At 44.3% G+C, this 24,088-nt stretch overlaps 1 protein-coding gene across 9 annotated transcripts in view; it reads left to right on the forward strand.

Moving 5' to 3' along the window:
- Positions 1 to 24,088, forward strand: part of ANKRD6 (ankyrin repeat domain 6) — a 114,260-nt gene that overhangs the window by 58,395 nt on the left and 31,777 nt on the right. For 7 of the 9 annotated variants that reach the window (XM_074896029.1, XM_074896033.1, XM_074896037.1 and 4 more), the window contains one exon: positions 18,442 to 18,698. In XM_074896029.1, coding sequence (XP_074752130.1) covers positions 18,579 to 18,698 — 120 coding nt within the window. In that variant the 5' untranslated portion in view covers positions 18,442 to 18,578. Of the gene's footprint in view, positions 1 to 11,273; positions 11,372 to 14,280; positions 14,350 to 18,441; positions 18,699 to 24,088 lie in introns of those variants that run through there. The other 2 variants (XM_074896031.1, XM_074896032.1) reach the window with 2 other exon arrangements.

The following is a 24,088-nucleotide window of genomic DNA, read 5'->3' on the forward strand; positions in this document are numbered from 1 at the left end:
TGTCCAGGCCTTGCCTGGGCACTTGAACCCAGGTACCACTCCTGCCTTTCCACAGCTGAAAGAGGTCTGCCTGTGGAGCCCATCCCTTGAGACACATCACCTGTGCTCTGCTGAGACCCAGCTGGGAGAACATGGTTAAGATTCAGTGACTGGTTTCCCTCAAAGCAGTCTGGGGAATTTCCTTTTGTGGAGTGCTTGACCAGCTGAGATATTTGTCTGAGGTATATACATTATCGATTATTAACTTTTTAAGCATGGTACAGCAATGCTGTTTCCTGAACCTTGAATGAAATCAAGATGAGTGTCTTCTGAGGCTACCATAACAGCAAATATGTTAAAATGAAATAGTCCTGCTTGACATATCAAGGCACCTACAATTCTGATATATATGAAGGAAAAAAAACCCCAAGCCAATCTTTGCTAAAAGTCCCATAATTAAAGCAATGGCAGACTGAGAAATATGTTGTTAGAAACAGATTGCAGTTACTTGTTTTATTTATTCCATTTTCTACTTAAAATAGAATCATAGCTATATGAATGCTCAGGTACAGGAAAGCATTGTGAGATACTAGCTTTTCAGATAGGTGGAGCCTGTAATGCTTTTTGTGGAAGACTGTGTTTTTGTCAACTTACATGGATGTGTGTACAGTGCCTACTATTACCCTGGTATGCAATCCAGGACTGTAGTGCTGGATGGAGAGGAAGATGAAAGACCAGAGTCCTGGAGACATAGTTCCTTAAAATCTTCAGCTTCTGGGGTTTTCAGTGTTAAGAGCCCAAACACTTTGTATGAATGCCCATAGTTCCTTAGAAATGAGATCTGTGTTTTTATATGCTTGTACGTATGTGCATCCATATGTAGGTATGTTTGTGTAAAATGTGTTTTCATCCTCTCAGCTACATGCAGAAAGTGTATTTGAGTGTATAGGGAAGTGAAGTGTTTTATTGGAGTCACAATGACTGAATGATGTAGTTCTGTAATATTATTTAACTGTTAAATTGCTGATGGATATAGAAATGAGTTGCATGTGTCACACATACACATGTTTGTGCATATATGTAAATGTGATACAGTCAGAGAGAAAAAATAATTTAGCTTTCTTGAGTTAACCTACTTCACATGAGGGGGAGTTGTAGCTAGGGGATTCTGACGATTCTGAATAAGGTACATATTTGATGTCATATAATGTGTTTGTTCCTGACCTGGTTGTGTACAGCATGTTGCAGTAGTAGCCTGTACACCTGCTGGTATAAGGTTTGTGATGATGATTGGGTTTCTCAAGAGAAAGTCAGAAACTGTCCCCCTAGAAAGCCCCATCCTATGCACAAGGAGGGGCTTTCCATGCGCTAAGCTGTTTTATTGTTTCTGGGAAATAAGGCAGTCTCAATGCTGGAGGATGAGCCGGGTTTGTAGGATCATTGCCAGAAGCAGCTTAAGGCTTGGAAATAAAATCTGAGAGTGTGGCATGATTTCTAAAGTCCATGCAGAAGACAAGTCATTACTGAGATTTGCTGATACTTTCTGCACCACTTGTTTTTGCATTTCTTTTCCGGTGTGAGTGTTTTAATTCTAAATAAATCACAGTGATTTACCGTTGACAGGAGATGTCATGATGAAGTCAGGCAGATAAAAGTCCTCTGGCAAATTGCAGAAAGCTGCATGTTTCTCACAGATACTGTGGATAGGATTAATTTAATCTAACTTTGGATGTTTATAGCGCAGAATCCGAGATGATGCTTAATAAGGTAAGTAATTTTAGACTGTGATTCATCTGACAGTTAAAATGTACTTTAGGATGACATGGATCATGTCCTTTGTTGACCATAAAGGAAGCCTAGCTGAGTAAGTCAGTGGCAGATAATCTGCACTGCTCAGTGAACCTTTTTCTTTACATCTGGTGTCGCAGTGCTTTTCAGAGAACCCCTGAGTTTTGGAGAGTCCTGAAAATTTGCATTCAGTCATCCATGATCAGAGCAGAGGTGGTGCCAGCATTTCCTTGCAATCAGTTTGGTTTTCCTTTTGCTCTCATGAAGCTGAGATTTGGCTTCAGTCATCAATGACTGTCTTGGGAGGAACATAATGTAATATAATGGAAGTTATATTTTTTGAAGTGTTACTGTGAATCATATATCTATGGTAAAACCTGCATGTGTACTCTTGTCTGAAAAGTGTAGTCTGTGCCATACAAGCTCTAACATAAGAATTCATGAAAATATAGTTCTGTTTTTTGGGTGGATGACAGAGGATCCTGATGTTTCTGATTTTTAATCCTTTTGTGAAGATGTTTCAAATTTCACTGAAGCTCAAGTGAACCTGATTACTTCTTACCTTTATTTGGAAAAACCTTCCTATATAGAAGAGGTGGGGAAAGGAATGTATGAGTCTGATCCAAATGTGCAGCATACAGGGCTGAGCATAGCCTGGCCATGTGTGTAGTGGGCATGGTCTGGATATTGGGTTTGGAGCTCTGTACACGTGAGGAGAAGCAGAAGACAACAAAGAAGCTATCAAGGAGACAGTAGACAAGAATGCCAGTGGTGCTGCAGGAGCATGCTTGCACTAGGGATGCTGTCCTGCTGTTTGAGTCTCACTGGTGAAAATCTCTAGGTTTCCTAATCTCATTCCAAGAGAAACCATTTAGATTGCAAGTGTAATGTGCAAACTATTCTGTGAGTAGTGCATATCCTGCTGTTTTATAGACTTTCCTGTTCTCTGGATGAAGAAGTAATTTCTTTTTCGTGTGATGTAAACCTTCACCCGATGAACATGTGTGCAGTTTTAAGCATGTGGTTCATTTCAATGGCTTCAGGTAACTATAGCTTAATAAATTTTCCAGTGAAGGTCCATGAAGGGACTGGAGCATCTCTCTAATGAGCAAAGTCTGAGAAAGCTGTTCAGCCAAGATGACAAAAGCGCAGGGGGATCTCATTAATGTACAGAAATACCTCAAGGGAGGGTGCAAAGAGGACAGAGCCAGGCTCTTTTCAGTGGTGCCCAGTGACAGGACCAGAAGCAGCGGGCACAAACTGAAACACAGGAGGTTCCCTCTTAATCATCTTTTCTCTATGAGGGTGAGCAAGCACTGGCACAGGTTGCCCAGGGAGGCTGTGAAATGTCCATCCTTGGAGATATTCAAAAGCCATCTGGGCATGTTCTGGGCAGCCATCTCGAGGTGGCTCTGCCCGAGCAATGGGGTTGGACCAGATGACCTCCAGAGATCCCTGCCAACCTCAGCCACTCTGTGATTCTATGAGTTCAGTAGAACTGGCTGGTTGCCCCACCCAAACTGTTGCCAGCCTTCTCGGGAATTCTCACAAGGTTGTATGGAGCTCCTGTCAAGGGTACTAAATGCCTGCTCAATAGCAGGCCCCCAGAAAACACTGAAAATGTGGCTGGATGCTTAGGAAATATTACCCCAGTGACACTTTTGTGTTACAGTGTTGGGTCAGATGGTGAAGTCAGTTAAAACTGCCTTTGATATACACAGTCAGGGCACCTGATTTGTAAATTTGTAATGGCCCTACTTACACTAATTATCAGTGAACCAGAGCAGATATGTTAGATCTATTACACTTACTGCAACAGGAATAGCCTAGTACCCACTGACATCAGTGTTTTACATGAAGAATTAATTGTGCAGTTAAGCTGTTGTTTTAAAATGTGTTTCCTCTTGCTGGTGGAAGTCTTCATCTGTGTAATACGGAAATTCTGCTACTAGACAGACCTACAGGTTCAGAAGGTGGTTTGTAGTGTGGTAGTTGTGGTGTTTTCAGATGATACTGATAATTATGCAGTTTTCTGGACCCATTCAACAGAGTGCCCAACACTGAAGCAGTAACGTCAACTTTCTCCAGCGCAGCTCCTTCAAGTATAGCAACTGGATGAGAAATTAAGACATCTGCAGAAAGCTTCTGAACTGATTTATGATCCTCTTTGAGGAAAATATATTTAGCCCACAGAGACTGATTTTTTCACAACTCACAAATAGATTTATGAAGCAAGTAGTACTCGCATTTCCTTTGCCATTTGTTCTGTATATACTGTCCTTCATGGGTGTTGTACATGAAGGGGCCAAACCCTGAAGATATTCAGTATTCATTTTACTGCCTGATAACACAGACATTAAAGTCAGGGGCACTGTATATGGTGATAGTCAGGATGACATCTACATGAAGAGAAAATTCTCTATTCTCCCGCAACACAAATACATTTATTGGTGTCTGAAAATACGCAAAGTAGCTCAGTCTCCTTCCCCATCACATAATCATCTAGGTTGGAAAAGAAATTGAGGATCCCCCTAGTCACCATGGGGACTCCACCACCTCCCTGGGCAGCCCATCCCAACGCCTAACAACCCCTTCTGTAAAGAAATGCTTCATAATATCCAGTCTAAACCTTCCCTGGTGCAACTTGAGGCCATTCCCTCTTGTCCTGTCACTTATTACTTGGTTAAAGAGACTCATCCCCAGCTCTCTGCAACCTCCTTTCAGGGAGCTGTAGAGGGCGATGAGGTCTCCCCTCAGCCTCCTCTTCTCCAGACTAAACAGCCCCAGTTCCCTCAGCCGCTCCTCGTACGACCTGTGCTCCAGACCCTGCACCAGCTTCGTTGCCCTTCTCTGGACACGCTCGAGTCATTCAATGTCCTTTTTGTAGTGAGGGGCCCAAAACTGAACACAGGAATCGAGGGGCGGCCTCACCAGTGCCGAGGACAGGGGTAAGATCCCTTCCCTGTCCCTGCTGGCCACGCTATTGCTGACACAAGCCAGGATGCCATTGGCCTTCTTGGCCCCCTGGGCACACTGCTGGCTCCTGTTCAGCCGGCTGTCAGTCAACCCCCCAGGTCCCTCTCTGACTGGCAGCTCTCCAGCCACTCCTCCCCCAGCCTGTAGCGCTGCTGGGGGTTGTTGTGGCCCAAGGGCAGCCCCCGGCATTTGGCCTTATTGAAACTCCTCCAGTTGGCCTCAGCCCATGGCTCCAGCCTGTCCAGGTCTCTCTGCAGAGCATCTTAAGATTTTCCCATGGTAAGTTAGAGAGCATGCTTCGGATGGTAACTTGGGAGAGGGTGGTACCTGACACTGAGCGGTACCTGCCCAGGGACCCAGGCTGGAAGCCTTGAATCTCAGGGTCACTGCACTAGGGGGGGCAGACCTCCTAGTTACTCTGGTGCCTTGTGGGCTACAGAGGTGTGTGGGAAACTGTGATTCGGGAAGGTGCAGATTAAAAGGAGTTGTGGAAGCCAGTCAATACATGTTTTACCTATGGAAGATACACCTTCGTAACTCATAAGAAAGCATGACTTGAGGTTGTTCTAACAGGGAAAAAACCCTAAAAACTATTTGTACTACAATTTTATTTTGGGAGGGGGAGGAGGAGGGAGTAGTGTGAAAGCTCAGTAGGCATTGTTGCTTTCCAGCACTTCAGTCTCACTATCCTCAGCTTCCATCATGGACACCCCTGATCCAAGGCCTGTGCATGAGTTATTGCTGAAGAAATATTAACTGTCAGTGTCTAAGGAGGGTCTTTTTCCTCATAAAGTCTCCGTCATTAATATGCTCCCAGCAGTGCAACTTCTGGTTTTGCCAGAGATTTTCCATTGAGATAATCCCTGCACAGCTGTCTCCTGATGTCCTCGCAAGCTGACATGGTCACAAGATCAGCTGTACCGTCACCATTAAAAGATCTTAGGGTTAACAGCATCATACAGTAAAGGAGAAAAAACCCACACTTGTTGTGATGCATTTAACCCTTTCTAAAATGCATTATTTAATTATTCTTTTAAAAAGTTATTTTAATCATCTGGACTTGTTTTTTTGCAAGGATTTGACTTAAGTTGTCTAGGTATTTTGGACTGATTAAGCAGTTGTGGAGTGCTACTAATGAAAGTAATTACATTAGTCCTGAGAGGAATGCAACATGTTGTAAAATAGGCCATAACACTTTTAACAGAGGAAAAAGGAGTTTTCAAGTAGATGCTCTCTCTGTTGCTGCTTGAAATGTTTGTGGCTTTGGCTTTGCAAGTTATGACTGCTTCTGTCCCTCCTGCTTGTGTAACTGCACAGAAATGGGTGTTAAAATAGGCCTACAGGACTCCTCACACTCACTTATATGTGTTTTTCTTGGTGCTCCCTGTTTCTGAAAAATAGTATTTAACCCTTAGATCACAAATCGAGTGGTGGAACAGAAAGGACCTGCATGCTCCATGGGAGGGTGGAGTGGGGAGGAGATGCAGGAACTTCAGAAGGAGAGGAAATGCATGGGGATTTGGCTCCACTGGGTCCAAAATCAAGAGGATTAAACTCAGCAGAGGTGAGTGCCAAGCACTACACTTGCTTGGCTGTGAGAATGGATCTCTGCTTCCTGCAAGGCAGGAAATGACTGATTAGGCTGCAGAAACAGGTCTGAGAGTTTGGAGTGGGCTGGGAAGTGAATTTGATCTGTCTGATGCAGCTGCAAGGAAAGGCAAGCCTGGCTCCAGGGTTTTGGGATGCAGAAATGGAGCTGTGGAGACCAGTGGGAATTATTAACTGGAGAGTTGTCACAATCTGAAGGGTTACTTGCCCTGTGGGAGTAAGGAAATTGCAATTGAAGGTTTGCAAGATTCCATTGTTACCATAAAAGCTTACATTGTAATACACAAGGATACAGCGGCTTCATCATCTAAACTTCGCTTTATTAAGCAGTTACCAAAAATAACACAAAATGCACCACTAGCAAGTATACCTGTGATAAATACAGCAAGTACATATATCTCAAGCTATTACAAATTATTAGCAGCAATCAATAATAGCAGAAACAAGTATGTGTGTGTATGTATATATATATATATATATAAAATATTACAGATTACTACAAAGTTATCCCTGGTAAACTTACTGATAGTATAACAGCAGATGTACTTAGATTACTTATATGTGCATATATATATGTGTATGTTCATCATATTGCCAATACCAACTGCATCAAACCAGTCCCAGAAGGGGGAGGACAAACTGAACAGACCCAGAAGCGAGCAATAAAGTAAAAAGCAGAGTCTCACTTCAGAGATGATCCTTGTCATGGAGTTGGGAGTCAGACAGACATCACTGGTGAGGGTTCAAGAACATGCCTAGGAGATCCTGTAAAAGGCTCATGCAGAGAGCTCAACCTGTTTAGGAAAAGGAACCATCTAAGAAACCTGAAGGTGCACAAGTCTATGGGACCTGATGAGATGCATCCGCGGGTCCCGAGGGCAGTGACAGATGAAGTCGCTGAGCCACTGTCCGTCATATTTAAGAAGTTGTGGCAGTCCAGTGAAGTTCTTGCTGACTGGAAAAGGGGAAACACAACCCCCATTTTAAAAAAGAGAAAACAAGAAGAGCTGGTGAACTACAGGCCAGGCAGCCTCGCCTCTATGCCCAGAAAGATCATGGAGCAGATCCTCCTGAAAACTATGCTAAGGCACATGGAAGGTGAGGAGGTGATTGGTGACAGCCAACATGGCTTCACTAAGGGCAAATTGTGCCTGACAGATTTGGTGGCCTTCTACAGTGGGGTTACAGCATTGGTGGATGAGGGAAGAGCAACTGATGTCATCTACCTGGAATTTTGCAAAGCATTTGACACTGTCCCGCATGACATCCTTGTCTCTAAATTAGAGAGACATGGATCTGATGGATGGACCACTCAATGGATAAGGAATTGGCTGGATGGTCACAGTCAAAGAGTTGTGGTCAATGGCTTGATGTCCAAGTGGAGAGCAGTGACAAGTGTTGTTCCTCAGGGGTCAGCACTGGGACTGGTGCTGTTTAACATCTTTGTCGGCAACATGGACAGTGGGATTGAGTGCACCCTCAGCAAGTTTGCTGACAACACCAATCTGTGTCGTGCAGTCAACACGCTGGAGTCAGGGATGTCATCCAGAGGGACCTGGACAGGCTGGAGAGGTGGGCCTGTGCAAACCTCATGAAGTTCAACAAGGCCAAGTGCAAGGTCCGGCACATGGTCAGGGCAATCCCAAGCACAGATTCAGGCTGGGCAATGAGTGGATTGAGAGCAGCCCTGAGGAGAAGGACTTTGGGGTATTATTAGTGGATGGAAAACTGACTGTGAGCCAGCAATGTGTGCTGACAGCCCCAAAAGCCAACCATATCCTGGGCTGCATCAAGAGAAGTGTGGCCAGAAGGTCAAGGGAGGTGTTTCTCCCCCTCTACTCTACTCTCGTGAGACCCCACCTGCAGTACTGTGTCCAGCTCTGGGGGTCCCAACATAAGAAGGACATGGACCTGTTCAAGTGTGTCCAGATGAGGCCACGAAGATGATCAGGGGGCTGGAGCACCTCCCCTATGAGGACAGGCTGAGAGAGTTGGGGTTGTTCAGCCTGGAGAAGGATCCAGGGAGACCTTATAGGGGCCTTCCAGTACTTAAAGGGGGCTACAGGAAAGGTGGGGAGGGACTTGTTATCAGGGAGTGTAGTGATAGGACGAGGGGTAACAGTTTTGAACTGAAAGAGGGTATATTTAGATTAGCCATAAGAAAGAAATTCTTCACTGTGAGGGTGGTGAGACACTGGCACAGGTTGCCCAGAGAAGCTGTGGCTGCCCCCTCCCTGGAAGCGTTCAAGGCTGGGTGGGACGGGGCTTTGAGCAACCTGGTCTAGTGGAAGGTGTCCCTGCCCATGGCAGGGAGTTGGAACTAGATGAACTTTAAGGTTTCTTCCAAACCATTCTGATTCTATGAAGGAAAATTACATGCAGCACAGGAAGTTCTCAGAGGGAAAAGCTCCATTTTGGCTAAAAAAAAAAAAAGTCCTTTTTTGTAGCAGAGACATAAGAGGGTGTAGGATGCCAGCCCTTCAAGAAGCCAGTAGTGCTGTTAATTTTTATTTTCTCCTGGGAGAGCCAATAGATGATGATAATTTCTGTTCTCTCAGACCATTTTTTATTTTCCAGACTGTTTTCCTGTTCTTGCAGTTAGAACAGCCAATGACCTTTACTGATTTTTACCTTCTCAGGATGTTTTCCTCCTTTTCCAGACTATTTTTTCCCTTTTCAGACAAGAAGTTGCTCTTACAGTCACTTGTTTTTGTGCTTGTCAACGGTATCTCAGGATGCCTCCCGTTTCTAGGTACCTAGCTGCACTTCGAAGATGCCGGCTGCGCTTCTCAAGGATGCTGCTGGTTCCCAGGCTGGCAGTGCCCAGGCTTACATGCCAGCAGGCATTTTCTCTGTTGGTATTTCAGCAGACATCTTCTGCTCAGTATTTCTCCCCTTGCAAGCAGGTTGCCTTTAGGGCTGCTTCACGTCAAGAGTCCTCTGCAAATACTCTGTGTGATTTTGAGTACCAAGCCTCAAAAGAAATACAGCAGAGAATGAACAAGCAGAGACCCAGAAAAAAATGATCTAGAGGGAAGAGGCAAAAAATTGCAGTGTGTTTTATCAAGAATAGAAAGCAATGAAGGAAATGAAAGAAGGTAGGGGGACAGGGATCCCCATCCATGGGCAATGATATTTCATGCTTCATTATATTTGTTAATAAATTAGAAAAAGGTTACGGATTATTTTTATAACATTGCTTATTTTGTGGGGAAAAGAAACAAGTGTAGTAATTGTCTGGGATACAACAATGACAGTATTGAAATCTCAGTTTATTGCCCTTGTTTCTGTACCATTAAATGCATCAACCTGTAAGAAATGATGTGGAAGTCCAGTCTTTTTGCTGAGACTGCTGACAAATGTATCCTTTAATATGTGCTGCAATTTTTTTGTCATTTATGAACATCTTTGCACTAGAATTGGAGTTGAGACCTTTTGTAAGGGTCACATAGGATCCTGCACAGGCATGAAGCAGCAGCTTTGGTACCTAACCTAACCTGGTGGAGAACTGAGCCTGTGTTCCAAAGAGAAAAGCTTCAACCCCTTCAGCTGCTGCTGTGTCACCTGAAACACTGAGCACCATCAGAAGTGTGCAGCGTGAAGGTTTCATGCACAACATTGGAGAGTCTTTTCTATGTTTGACCCAAACTCATGGATAGGATAAAGTCCCTAAACCTACACTTTTCCAGCAGTCTTTTTAGTCACTAAAGGCTGGGCTCTCTCCTTACTAAGATCTCCTCAGACATGCTTTAAACTTGTTTCCCAATATTTGAGACCATTTTCAGGGTTCTTCTGAAGTCTGCTGAGGCCAGAGGGAGCCCTCTGGTAGGCTCAGCAGGTTTGGGACCTACCCTAAAGTGGTTCCCTGTGTGAATCAGGTGCAGCTAGTTTTAGCCCACTGATAATGGTTTTTCTCAGGTGTTACAGCCAGCTTCTCTACAGTGACACTGGGGCATCAGCACCTGGGTTTAGGAAGTAGGAATGACTGTCCCAGCTATGCTGACTGGGAGGGTGATACCATGTCCAGTGGAGTGGAATATGACCTCTATGTTTGCTTCCCTGCTGTGGTCAGTTTCTCTCACTTGCCCTTTTTCCAGGGTGTGCCAAGTCCCTGGATATTTGTGCTTCCTCTTGTTGTTGCAGTGCCCGGTGATGGGATGCAACTGGAAAAATAACCTTCTCTCGACAGTAACAGTGGGCACCGTAACTGGGGCACACACTGCTCCATGGGTTACGGTGGACATACATTTCCACCCATGCTTGTCTGAATATGTTCCTCTCCCACCCTGGCCACTCCATCCCCAGGATTTCATCCACTGACTTTCAGCTTGAGCCTTGTTAAGCTTTTAATTGACACACTGCCTGTCAGACTCTTGCACTTATGCCAGATGCTTAGCAATATTGAGGAATATTGTGCTAATACCATAATATCTTGGGTACTCACAGTGTCTCTGGGATTCAGGGCTGAACTGGGGGTCAGCAGTCCAACTCCATCACCATATTTCCCAAGAAATCAGCAGTGATAGTACAGGAGGGACTGTGTCATTGCTGCTGGCAGCTCCTAAGTTGTGTTATTCTTGAAGAGGAAGAACATCTCTAGTGCTCTTTTGTCAGCTGGAAAATATTTTGAAGCTGGTAAGTGTATTTTCTTTTTCCCTGCTCTGTCAGAGCATTTTCTGATTGCTGCCTGGTTGCATGTCTTTACTCATGTTTATAAAACATAGGATTAGCTCAAATAGAAGTTTGTGTCTTGGTGCTGGCTGGCATTAGATTATTGTAATGGTGTTTTCTGGGCATGAAAAAAAAATCTATAAATGCAGGAATTAAATTTTTCTTAAAATTTTCCAGCTTGTCTTTTGCAATACCTGAGTTGCCATTACGTGCTCACTGGGAGAGTGTGGGGTTGCTTGTGCTGGCCTGGAGGAGAGTTCAGAGGAAACCCAAGGAGGAGCAGCCCATTACACCAACACGGGAGCAGCGGGGTCCTCAAACTGAAAGGCAGATACTGCCCATGTTATAGGTAATTTGAAAAGTGGTGTCTCTCTGGTGTGGAGGTGGAGCAGGGAGGTCAGCAGGCCTTTTCTGGTAGTGGAGGATGGTACCCTTGGGTAAGAAAGTAGGGAAGAGCCACTGAAGAGGAAAGGGAATTTGTTATGGAAAGGAGTTTGGCTCCCAGTGAGGTTCTGCAGTCAGCTTGGGTGGGATCTGTGTGGTCTTTTAATTGATTGGCAGGTGGCTCCTGCACAGAAGATGATGATGAAGGACAGTTCTCCTATCCAGAAGCACCCCACTGTGCATAAGCGTCACATAAAGCCCCACTCTCCCACGAGCACAGCCGCGTCCCTGCTTCATTCCCAAGGTTGGGCTCCGGCACTTCTGTTAAACAGCAGTGAGCTGGAAAGACCTCCTAACTGGTTTATGCAAATGGGAGCGAGACATCTCATGCCTGTGTGTTTGCACACGGGCACTGTCCCCTATCAAACAATAGATATTGTTGTGTTATGTAAATAGTGCTTGACTGATGAGGGCTTGCCGAGAGTTGAGCTCACTTGTACTGAATTGTTTTGACATGTGTGTGCATGCAGGTGTTGAAAGAGAGGATGGGGAGGGTGATGGAGTTGTGAAATTTCAGTGAGATAAGCAAAAGAAAAAAACCAAATCATATTATATGAAAAGTGGTACGTATATAACCTGCATAATGAATAAGAGGAATTAGGGCTACGTGGCAAAGAGGTATGTAGGAGGGGAAGAAAAACAGCTGTATTTGTATTGAGGAGATAAGTGATGTCTAACCAATGACTTGAAACTGCCTCTCATCTTCATCGTTGGTCTCTGTGTGTCCATGCCTCTCTCCAAAAGCGCGCTGCTTGGCAGGTGCAACTTTGGAGGTTGGTTTTGGTGGTAACAAGGCATTGCCTGAGAGCAGCCAGGCAGCTGAGGAATTACATCCAGTGAAGCTGATGGTGGAGGTTAGGCCACAGAGCCGCGCTCGCCGAAGCAGCTGAGGAGGCTGCGGCTGCTGCTTTCCCGTGTTCGCTGCCTGTGGGGTGGCTGTTGGGCTGGCTGCAGGTGGCCACCAGCTGCGGTGGAGCAGTGACATCAATCAGTCCAATCTGGTTGTGGTGGGAAGCATGATGAGCAGCTGTCATGCAGATGCTCCCTGGGAGGCTGCTAAATAGTCATTGTTGAAGTAATTAATAACAACAAGTGGAAAAAAAAAAAAAAGCCCGGAAAACATTTTCAGATGTCCCAGCCCATGCTGATACTTAGGGTGATGAATCACACAACTGTCCATAATAAAATAGAATTATTTTAATTGGTACATTAAAATATGCAATGAAAACAATAGGAAAAAAAGCACAGACCAGCATAAAAGCTATCAGGCTTCAGGTAAGCGTCCAGTTCATAATGTTGATTGGTATAAAATCTAACTCCAAAAATAGTATTGATGTTGTAAAGAAAAGTATGAATCAGAAGCATATTGTTCTTGACTTGTGTGGCTTTCCTGCTCTCCAGATATAGCTGCTGCTGGTGTGGTCTTCATAATGACACCTTTGGTTTTTAACTCTTCTGGGGCAGGAAGGGCTGAGAGGCAGAGTTCTCCCTTTAGCAAAATGCATATTTTTCCTGAGTAGTTTACACTGGTTCCATGGTGGAACTGGAGAAAAATCGCTTAAAGCAAAGTAGTGCCACAGGCCTTGGAAAAAGTCTCTTAAAGTCAGTTGAGAGAAATGGCAGATATATCTGCATCGTGCAGTAAATGATAAAATGAGTTCCAGGAAACTCACTCTTTCTAATGCAGTAATCTGGTCTGCTGAGAAATGCTGTTATTCTAAAGTGAGTACAATCTTTGTGTTTATGTCATATTTTAAATATGGCAAACTGCTTCACAAAGATGCTGGACAAGAAAAAGAGCATTTTCTAAATTTAATATACTGTTACACACTAATAAGAAAAGAAACCTATTTTACTCAGAGCTGGGTAAAGAGCTAGACAGTGTTTAGATAGAGGAAGTTTTCTTCTAAATACTTTTTTATTATTATAAAATAGTAGCTGTTATGTACCCTCCCATAAGAAAATGGTCCAACTCCATATCTTAACACTGGGCTATTCTAAAATAATTTAGAATAATTATTCCATTATTTATGTCGTGTAAAATGAAGCTACCAGGTACTGAGAGTTTATCTTGGACGGTTTAGCATCATTTCTGGTGATAAACTAGAAAAGAGAATTTGAGCTCCCTTGCAGATAAATGGGGCCCCTTTTTATTTTATTTCTTTTTTTTTCTTTCATCTTGTACCTTGGTACACATGGAAACTCTTTGTCAGCTATGTAAGCATTCTTTTATTCATATACTACTTTAACTTGGTGATTGTACTGAGAGTGACCTGTCCTCTGGCATTGCATCTTTTCGATTTAGTGCGGGAGACTTGATAAAGTTGATTATCTCATAGCTCTTAAATCTTCTACAGTTTTCAGGTTTTTTTTCTCTTCACTCAGAGAGCAAGCTGAGTTTTTTAATCCTTTCTGTGAATTTAGGAGAGGCTATCGCTTAGCCTTACAATATCTGTGATGTTTGATGTGTCCCGGACTTCCCTTTGTGTTTCAAAAATCATCGTTCCTGTACTGTTTTGTTACTGACTTGTAGGTGATACAGCCACTGAAGCAGCCTGGCAGCAGTTTGGAGGGGAGGGAGCTGGGGGGGAGAAGGTGTGTAGAATGTTTTTCACCCACTCTGCCAGTTGCATGGAAGAGAGGCCAGAGCTGTGAGCTTTATGACCCTGCCACCGAGAAGCCAGCTGCCCACCTGCGCCGTGGCTGTGCCATCCCGGCCAAACATCTCCTAGAGCCTCTGCAGAGCATCGTGAGTCTCTGAGCCACGGGTATCGTCCGTGGGGATGCAGCTGGACCTCAGTGCCTGGGGACGGTGCCTCACTGCTGCTGGTCAGGAATACTAATCCACAGTCAACCTGTCCTTTTCCACGCTCTGCCGATGGGGTGAGTGGGTTATCCTCGGGGTTGACGTGGGGGTGGAGGGCAGAACAGGTTATCCTTGGGGGGGAGCAGGTTATCCTTGGAAGGGATTGCCCCATGGTGGAGCAACTGAACCTGTGGGCATCACACCTGACCAGTTTCCCTGGAGAGGCTTGGGAAGTAGGTGTTGCCTTCCCAGCCTGCCCCAGGTAAGTAATCTGATCTTTAACAAAGAAACACAGAGGTGGCTGGTTTTGATTTAAAAAGACGTTAAAGCAAAATAATTTTTTTGTTATTCTGGAGGCAGAAGGTTTGAATATGCCCATGCTCTGTGCTTCGCCCATGCTCTGTGCTTCCCCCGAGCTCCTGGATTTGGGGGGTGATAATGAGTGATTTAATTCTGAGCAGCAGGTGCTGGCAGCAGGGATGTGATTCAGTGCCTTTAATTGTTTTGTCGGGTTCATTTTGCACCATCTGGGTGTGAAAGGGGCGGTCGAGCTTTAATTGTAGTCCTTGGGCATCTGATACCTTCCTCTTCCTGCTGCTGGTGCAGGAGTGTTCAAGGAGAGATGCTCTGTGTGTCTGAGGCATGTGGAGAGCTAAAGCTGGCAGGGAGCAGTGCCACTGCCTGTTGAGCTGCTGCGCTGGGAAAGGGCCGTTGTGTGGGGAATAAGAAGATTGTACCCACTCCCACTGGTCACCCATTGCCTTTTCCTACTGGTTCAGGAGAAAAGGAAAGTTGGTCTTTCAGCTGTCTGGGCTTCCTATGCTAATTGGACATGCTTCTCTGAGTTGCAAATAATCCCAGTTGAGATGTAAAGCAGGCAGAATGGGGAATGTGACCTGTTGTGCAAGCACCCATCTGCAGAGCAGTCTGGAGCAGGAGCCAGCCTTGTGAGGTGACTGCCCTCGGGGAAGGGGGACCAACGACTGCTGGTGTCTTGGACAACGTGGGAGACAAACATAACAGACCAATAGCTGAATCAATTCCTTGCTATGCTTTTATATGTGATCCAAGCATTGGAAGAGGCAAGAAGGCAAACGAGGTAACAGTGGTGCCATCTCAGTCTGTCCCTCTAGCGTGGCAGGGCATGGCAGGCTGAGGAGGCTCGTGATCTCCAGGGGGAATGTTCTGCAGTAATGGGAAGGCTGTGAGAAAGAGGGAGAAAAACTGAATGTGGGAATACGATTTCCAGCATTTACCTTGCATAGGTACGTACCTGTTAACCACACTTCCCTGGCAGCGCTAAACTTTGCACTTTATGAGTCAGTTGAGGTATTAGTGTGTGTTTCTAGTGGTGGCTAAGATGTAATGAACATCTACAGTTTCTGCAAACTTGCTAAGAAATGTCAGCGTGTCAGGAAGATGTTTCCATTCAGATTTTTGCAGTGAATATGGAAATCTCTCAGTGACAATGACGTTACTGCTTTTTTTTTTAATTTAAGAGGTAAGAAAACCAAGCAGGGTCTGACCACAGATGTTTTAAGATGCACATAGTTGTCAGGGTATTGTTCATGACTCCATCCAAAGTACAGGCAGCCAGGTTAGGTGTAAGGTTGGGGACAAGCAAGTGATGGTGCGGTTCATCTGGAAGCCATCGCTGCACAGGCTGGCACAGAAGCAAAGCATCCCACTGCCTGAAAGGCTCATGGAGAAAGATCCCTGTTGTAAGGCTTGCCCTGCACTGTGTGCTGGTCATGGAGGGAAGGAGTGGGAAGCGCTGCTGGGTTATGGAGGTGCTGCTTTGGGATGTTATGGGAGGGTCAGGGAGGCATTGGGAGCAGGGCGGCTGGGCTCAGGGGGTTCAGCTTGCTTCAGTAACATGTCACTGGAAAGCAAATAGGGAGGTGAGATCGAAACTTGGGTGGCTTTTTGCAGATCAAATTAAGTGTAGGCCATCTGTAGTTCTTGGCTTTTTAGTGTGTCTTGTACTATACTGGCCACATCACTGTGCTGGAGGGACAGGGTATGGTGTGTACAATGCTGGTGAAGGAAACATGTTTTTTATTCTTGCTTCCATCTTTTCTGTGGTGCTGTCACGTCCAAACTGTGTCTGTCACATTGAGGGTGTGGGTGAGACCGGTCCAACAGCACAGGGTACAGCACCACTTCTCTGATGTCCGTTCTTGTGCTGCTCTTTAGACCCAGAAAGTTTTTGTCTTGTTTCTCTGAATAAATGTGCAGCTATTTCCATGTTGCTCCAAACATGTTCACACCTAGAAAGCAAGAAGATGGTAAAGAAAGGCTAACCTGAATCTTTTACCCAGCAATAGTATTGCTTAGGTTATACTTAGAAATGAAAAGTCATTTATCTGGAGTTATTTCCTGGCTTTGACATAACTTTTCTATTAACCTTGGAGAACCCAGGAACTTTTCTGTGCTTTAAATAGTCCTTTTCTAAAACGCGTGTAATATTCTAGAGTATAATACTCACCTCAAAGAGTGTTACAAGAATTACTGCTCATAAAGTGTTTTAAGATTCATTAATACAAATTACCATAGGAATGCAAATTAAATTCTGCAAGTATCTTCTACTACTACAAGTTAACCAACATGGTTTTAATATACCTGAGCTTGTGGTCAAAAAAGTTTAGTGTAGATCAATGATCCTGTGGGGTCCAAGAGCTTTGGATACTAGTTTGGTGACACAGAGGATCAAATACCATATAAACCATTCAGTTAGACAATGCTACAGCATCTTTTTGTTGCAGAGGTGTGCTGGTGGATATGATCTTACAACATTGGAGTGATGTTCACTAAAAGGTCTTGCCCCCAGTATTAAAAAGATGGGGAGTTCATGTGCTGCAACTGCATTTTCTCCTTGTTGCTGGGAGAGTCTTACTGGTATGAGGATGGAAATTAAATCTTTCAGCTGTTCTGGCGATGGTCTCCCTGCTGAAGCTGTTGGCAAAAATGTCAGTACTCTGAGTGGTGGGATTATGATGGGGAGGGTTCTGTACTATCAGCTAAACTGAGAAAAACAAATAAATTTAGGGAGGCAGCAAAGCCATTAAGCAGTAATAGCTTTTAGTTATTGCTGTTTTGAGATGGATTCAAATGGATAACATAAGGGTGAAAGACATTGTATTCCGCTATCAATCTCTGACATCATCTAGTTCCTGTACCAATTATACTTGGACTATGCAAAGCCTATAATACCGACAGCTGATAAGGAGCAGTGTAGTGATATTTCAAGAGAAAGAGAAATCTTCTGTATACACACTGACTGTCTTGAAGGTGCATTTCCTGTACTGAAACAATTAAATACCAAAGTGTGAAAAGCACAGATAAAGGTGAAATCCTACCAAATTTGGCAGGTTCTGGATCCTACAGCTCAAAGTGATTTGTAGATACATTTTCTGGAATTATGTCAGAAATCTCTTTTGAGCTCCAATGGCTCATTGGAAGGGTCAGTGAAACCTGGGAAGAACAACATGCTCACAAGTTTGCATGATGAGTGCTAAATCTGAATTGTTTCTGGGGTCAGTGGGGTGTGATGTCACACAGCATAGCAGGAGGAACATAATTTCTCGCTGACAGCAAAGATGAGTGTTTCCCAGTTGCAGGTTGTGATCCCTCCCAAAGATGTCCTTGGGATCATTTGGGGAGGCTGTGAAGCATTTTATACTTGTGAGGGAACAGTCAGCTGCCTTTAATTGCTGTCTGCACTCAGTCCTTCCAGGGCAGAGGTTTGTATATTTATATCAGCAGCCAGTAACTATAACCTATTCTTGTTCCCTTGGCCAACACAAGCTGAGCTACTATTAGCAGTGGAGGTAGTTAACCCATCCTTGACTAATTAAAGTCTGGGAAACCTGAGGGGTAGGAGAGAATGAAAGGGAGCCACGCAAATACAGGTTAGGCCAAAAGAGAGTTAAGCTCTCAGAAAGTTTATGGATTTTTGTCCCAAACTAGGGGAATGAGGGCACACTGAAAGTAAGCTCCTGTCTACATCCCTCTGCATTGCAACAGAAATGCAATGTCTTCAGGAGGCTCCGAGGGTTTTTTGTGACCCCCTCCCAAAGCGATGAGAAGACGAACACTCGGGGAGGAGCTGCTGCAGTGCTTCCGCCTCTGAAACCTTGCTGACGGCAGTGTTGTTTTCCGATCCACAGGTCCAGAGGATGGCATAGCAATAACGTCACCGTCCAGGGAGCTGGGGTCCTTCCTCGCCTGCCTGCATGCTGCTTGAGCCGACCTCAAGCCTTTGTTTTTGGACTGAAGAAACCTGAAAACCTTTCTCTCCTAATTCATGAGCCAGCAGGATGTGGTCGCCGTGCTTTCAGAACGCCTGCTCGTAGCTGCCTACAAAGGCCAAGTGGAGAATGTGGTGCAGCTTATCAACAAGGGTGCCAAGGTAGCGGTTACCAAGGTAACAAGAGAAAAACGCTTTTCGAAATCCCTGGGAACTAACATAACTCCTAGACCATTGTCTGTGAAAATGCCCTCATAGCTTTGCCATTCTGAATGTGCCTGAGATTAGTGTTTAGATTTCCTTAAAGTTTGTATTTAATAGCTCATGTGAATTTACAGTATAGTGCATGCCTTGTGTTTCTACGCTTCCCAGTGGCCGCAGCTGTAGTGAACACCAAGTCCTTAGAAATGTAGTGTGTCAGTGGAGGGGCAGTGACATTTTTCAAAGTGTGCGTTGACTTTTGAACACTGTGTGGAGTGATGAATGGAGTGATTCATCCCTGTCCAGGGAAGACAGTTCAGAGTGCCCATCTTTCTGGGTGAGGGGATGGGGGAAAGCCACCTGTTGTGGTAGGGTAAAGGTATGCAGAAAGCATTTCTTGCCACTGAAGTCTCTTGGTACAGCAGCCTCACTTATACCCAGTATCTTCATTGATTCATGCTGTGTAGTCCCCAGTCAGTTCCAAACTTGGGGGTTGCAAACTGTGTTCCCTGTACCTTCGAGATAAGGTCAGCTTCAAAAGATTTCAGAGTTCAAACTGATATTCACCTATTCCTAGCTCTAAACATGTTATAAAAGATACTAGCATATAAAAGATGATACAGAATTGGCTGTTGCAGAAAACGTTTGACCAGCAAAATCCCTTAAAAAGAATTAGGTAAATCGGATCTTTAGAGCTGTAACATAAAATTTGGGATGTCCTGTTTTGATTAACTATTATTCTCCATTGGATCTATTTTCTTTGTATTCCTGTATTGGTTTTGAACATTATATATGTATGGGAGCTAATGTTTACAGATAGAAAGCAAATGTGAGTACCTTTGATAAGTAATCTGTCCTTTCCTCTTTTTATCTGTCAGTGTCAGGTGTTTTCAATCCCTTTGCACTGTTTGAGTTGTAGATAGTATTTATTTTGAAAGCTGGAGTGATCCAAGGACAACCGGTGTTTTTAAGTTTTGTTTGCCAAAATTGAGTGGCCTCTTGTTGGTAGATAGAAAGCACAGATGTAATAAACATGCATGGTCCCATAAAGATGCCTGTTTGGCTCTATTGTCCAAGCAGCTCTGTAGCAGAAGAACAGCTATTAAAGGTAGTCAGTAGTAGATCCGGAAATACTGACTTACAGATATCTGAATGGTAGCTTGGGTTTTTTGTGGTTGTTTTTTTAAGATCATGACCTTCGAGACTGCTGAGAGACCTACCTGAAGATACACAAACAATTGAAAGGATTCCATGCTTTGTATAAATATGTGCATTAATGTAATTTCAAATTCATCTTCCACAATATTTGAACATAAAATGCAGTGTCCTTTGTAATGGTTGCCAGAATAATCATGCCACTGATTTAACTCTTTCATGGAATTAGTTGCCATAATCCACAATTCCAATACAAAATTGACACTTTCTTATTGTTAAGATTGTTTATAGCGCAATTATCAATTATTTCTATTAATTACAAGAGGAAGCAAATTGTGTAGATCTGACTTTCAAACACAAAATCATGTTAATTTGATAAAATGCAGATTTGCTAGAGTTGACACGTTTTTCTTTCCTATATGATACATAAGTGGCTTCCTGTTCCTTGCTTTGTTGTTCAACCCTTCCGTGGAAAAGCAAAGCAAAGCTCATTTGGTGGCAAAACTACACCCAGGTGCAGAGTGGTGGTGTTTCTTTTGGAAAGCTGTGCTCACAGGTGAGCTCTGAGGCCATCCCTGTAGCTGACCTGCTACTGCAGGATTGTAGCTATTCTTTCCTAGAGGTTGTGGGTCGGTCACCCCCATGGAGCCCAGGGTGGTGGTGAGTGGTGACAAAAGCTGCCCCTTTAGTCATTCTGGATGCATCCTGGCATGTCCGCAGACAGTGCAGATGGGGTACTTGGGTAGTCCAGTGACAAGCCCAGCTCAGAAGTGTTGAAGTCAGATCAGCAAGACTGTAGAGGGATGCACAGAGGAGTGGAGAGGCTCTCAGCTGAGCAACAGAGGCTACGTGTGTGGGGTATTTTGGAGGCTCACCGGCACTTACTCCTGTGCTGTGAGCCAGATAGAGGTGAGCTTAATGTGAACAAGAGGCGTGAGACCAAGCTGCTGCCCTCATCAAAGCCCATCAGTTCAGGCTCAATAATATCCTATCCAGGTCTATACAGCATCCAGTTTGCATCTGGCTCTCACCCAGCCAGCTAGCTGCATAGGGAGAGCATGTGCGTATTTGCCTGTGAAAGGCTGTATAAACATACCCTGGAAGATCTTGGCTTGCTAATCTGGTGACACACAAAGGCTGGAAGGAGAAAGAGCCGTTTAAAGTCAAGGACAAGGTTGTCACAGGAGCAAGCATGTATAAATTAGCCTCAAGTGTATTTAAACTGGAAATTTGAAGCTGTTTTTTAGCCATCAGAGAGCCAGGTTCTTGTGCAGTCTTCCAGTAAACAGAACAGGCACAAAATAAGAACTACTTTCAGGGTAGGGGTTGTTAATTTTAGGACAGAAATTAGATGGCATGCTTATTGTAGTGGAGAACTATTGATCAAGCTTTCAGATAAATTGAAACCCTGAGCCCTCTCCCCTCCCCATGATAAAAATTGTTGCAAAATGAAGCATAAAAATAAATTTATTCGCCCACATGCCTTAGTTCTCTTTTACCTGTATGTCTTCTGCTTTTATTAATAGTTTTCAGTTTGTTCTGTCAAATTATTTTTAAATTCTAGGGATTTGCTTCAAAATTAAAAAAAAAGGGGAGGGTGTTTACGCTTGTCAGCCAAAATTCCTGATGAATTCTATCAGAATTTTATTGGAAGAAGACATGCAGAGACAAAGCTCTTCGGAGGGAGAGAAAAAGTTCCCACATCACTTTAGGCTTTAAATGTATTTCTGATACGCATCTGTAAGCGCAGACCAATTCTTGTGGAAAACACCATGCAGAGCCACAGCTTGAAGTGACCAGGATCTAGAGCTAAATGCTAGAGAGTTTATTCAAACAGGAGTAATTGAGCATAGCTTAAGAAAAATGAAGGATATTTTCTGTAACAAACCAAGTATGATTAAATGCTGGATAGCTGGCAAGCTCATCCATTTCTATTTTTATCGTTTATATGGAAGGTCATATGATGTGGTCAGTTGCTGCTTCAGTAAACAATAATTCAGCTGCAAAATAGCGTTTTAATTTCTGTCACCTCTGATAGATGATTTCAGAAGAAGTAGTATATGAGAGAAACAAAATTCGATGGAGAATCTGTGTGTCAAGGTGCTCACTTCAGTGCTTCCTTGGGGAGGCACTTGTTTCATTTTGATCAGTGTTAACTAGCAAGGCATCTGTGGGGGTGAAGTCAATATGGAAGTATGCACCTCTCCTGACTCCAGTGGGGGATGCTGGGGCTCATTCCAGATTTGGGGCCTTTTAAAATATGTAAAGAAGAACTGATGGCCACTAGGTCATTCTGCTGTTGTCATTCTGACATAAGGGATCCCGGGGTGGGAGAGGGCTGGTGACACTGTGTTGCCCATGCATCGAGCACTCATCCTGGTGCTGGCATCTCTGCCACCAACCATGCTGGGGCCTGGCCCAGACATGGGCTGGTGCTCAGCAGAGGCTTCATGGCTCTGCTCTTCTCAAATGCCACTTTCTTGACCAGAGTGCTCTGTTTCTGCTCTGCCTAGTAGGACAAAGAGATGATTTCCATCTTTATGCCTTTTCATCTGACATTTTTCACGGGCATGAAATTTATAGCTGTTTTCTTTATGAAAATGGCAAAAAATACCCTGAGCAACTAATTGTACAAATTGGCTGATCCAACAAGCAGGTGCCTTTATAAAGTATTTTGGTGAATAGGCTGCAAAAGCTGGAAAATTAAGAACTGAGCCTAATATAATTAAGTCTTTTCTTCCAATCAAGAAAGCTGGTCCCTTCTCTCAGTCCTTTTGTAGTAGAGTTTTCTTCTAGTAAAGTTACTGAGAGCTGCATCTTCGACATGAAAGCTCTGGGACTTCTGCTGAGCTGCTCTGCTTTGCTGTCCTCCCAGGATGTTGTTTTCCTTTTCCTGGGATATTTTTATTTTGATTTCGTGAGTTGAGATAGGTTAGGGAGAGGTCTGTGGACCACTAGGAGTGGCACAGCGGAGTGGTGATAGTGACATCTCAGATCAGGTCAGCTGTTCTATCAATAATGTCCCCAGAATGGTGCCTGGCTGTGGTGGTTTGACCTTGGTTAAATGCCAGGTACCCATCAAGTCGCTCTATCGCTTTCGCCCCTCTCCCTTTTTTCTCAACAGAGCAAAAAGGGGAAATAAGATAGGGAAAAACAACCGTTGTGGTAGGGAAAAACAACCCTTACAAGAGTAGTTTTAATATAAGCAAAGCGAAGCAAAGGTGCACACGCGGAAGCAAAAAGCAAACAGATTTATTCTCTCCTTCCCATGAAGAGGCGCTGTCGGGCCTTCTCAGGAGCAGGGCTCCCGTACGTGTAGTGGTTCCTCGGAGGACCAAGGGTGACCCCATCCCCTTCCTCCTTTCTCCCAGCTTTATACTGAGCAGACGTCACATGGTCTGGAATATCCCTTTGGTCAGCTGGGGTCAGCTGTCCTGGCTCTGTCCCCTCCCGAGATCTTGCCCACCCCGTCCCACTGGGGGGAAATGTCGGAAAGAGCCTCGGTGCTGTGTGAGCACTGCACAGCAGTAGCCACAACACCAGGGTGCCATCAACACCCTGCCAGCTCCCAGCATAAAACACAGCTCCATGAGGGCTGCTAGAGAAAACCAATTCCAGCTCAGCCAGACCCAGTACACTGGAGGACGGAGAGAAATGGGATTTCACCTCCCAGGCATCAACTTCAGCAGTATCCCAAGGATGCCTGGCTGAAACAAGGCACTTCTGGGGCAACGGCAGCCCTTAACGTGGGCTTGCTCTGTGCCTGGAGATGAAATTTCCAGGTCTGAACCTCTGCACTACAGCTCACCAAAACAAAGTGTTGGGTTTCATGGGGGTGTTGCAGCACAGGATGCAGTATTCAATAGCTAGAATTAATTGGGCTAGGAAAAGCAAGCATGCACACAGGAGTGTGCTGCTGCTCTGTTAAACAGGCAGTTTTAACGTAATTTGTATAGCATCATGGGTTTTATGAATATTTTTTCAAAGGGAAGCAGAATATAGATTTTCTGCAGAGTGTAGCATTAAGATCATAGTTATAAAATTGAATTCTGCAGAGAAGGGATGATCATTTGGAAAAAAACCATAGTAATGCAAAAGAGAGTGCTTCTGTTTTGATTCCGTAAGTGTGTGTGTGTGTTTGATTTAATTTTTGAACTAATTGTGTTTTGAGTATGCCATATGGCAGAACTTTTGTAATGCTGGGGTACTTG

The sequence above is a fragment of the Athene noctua genome, chromosome 1 (assembly GCF_965140245.1).
Source record: "Athene noctua chromosome 1, bAthNoc1.hap1.1, whole genome shotgun sequence".
NCBI lineage: Eukaryota > Metazoa > Chordata > Aves > Strigiformes > Strigidae > Athene > Athene noctua.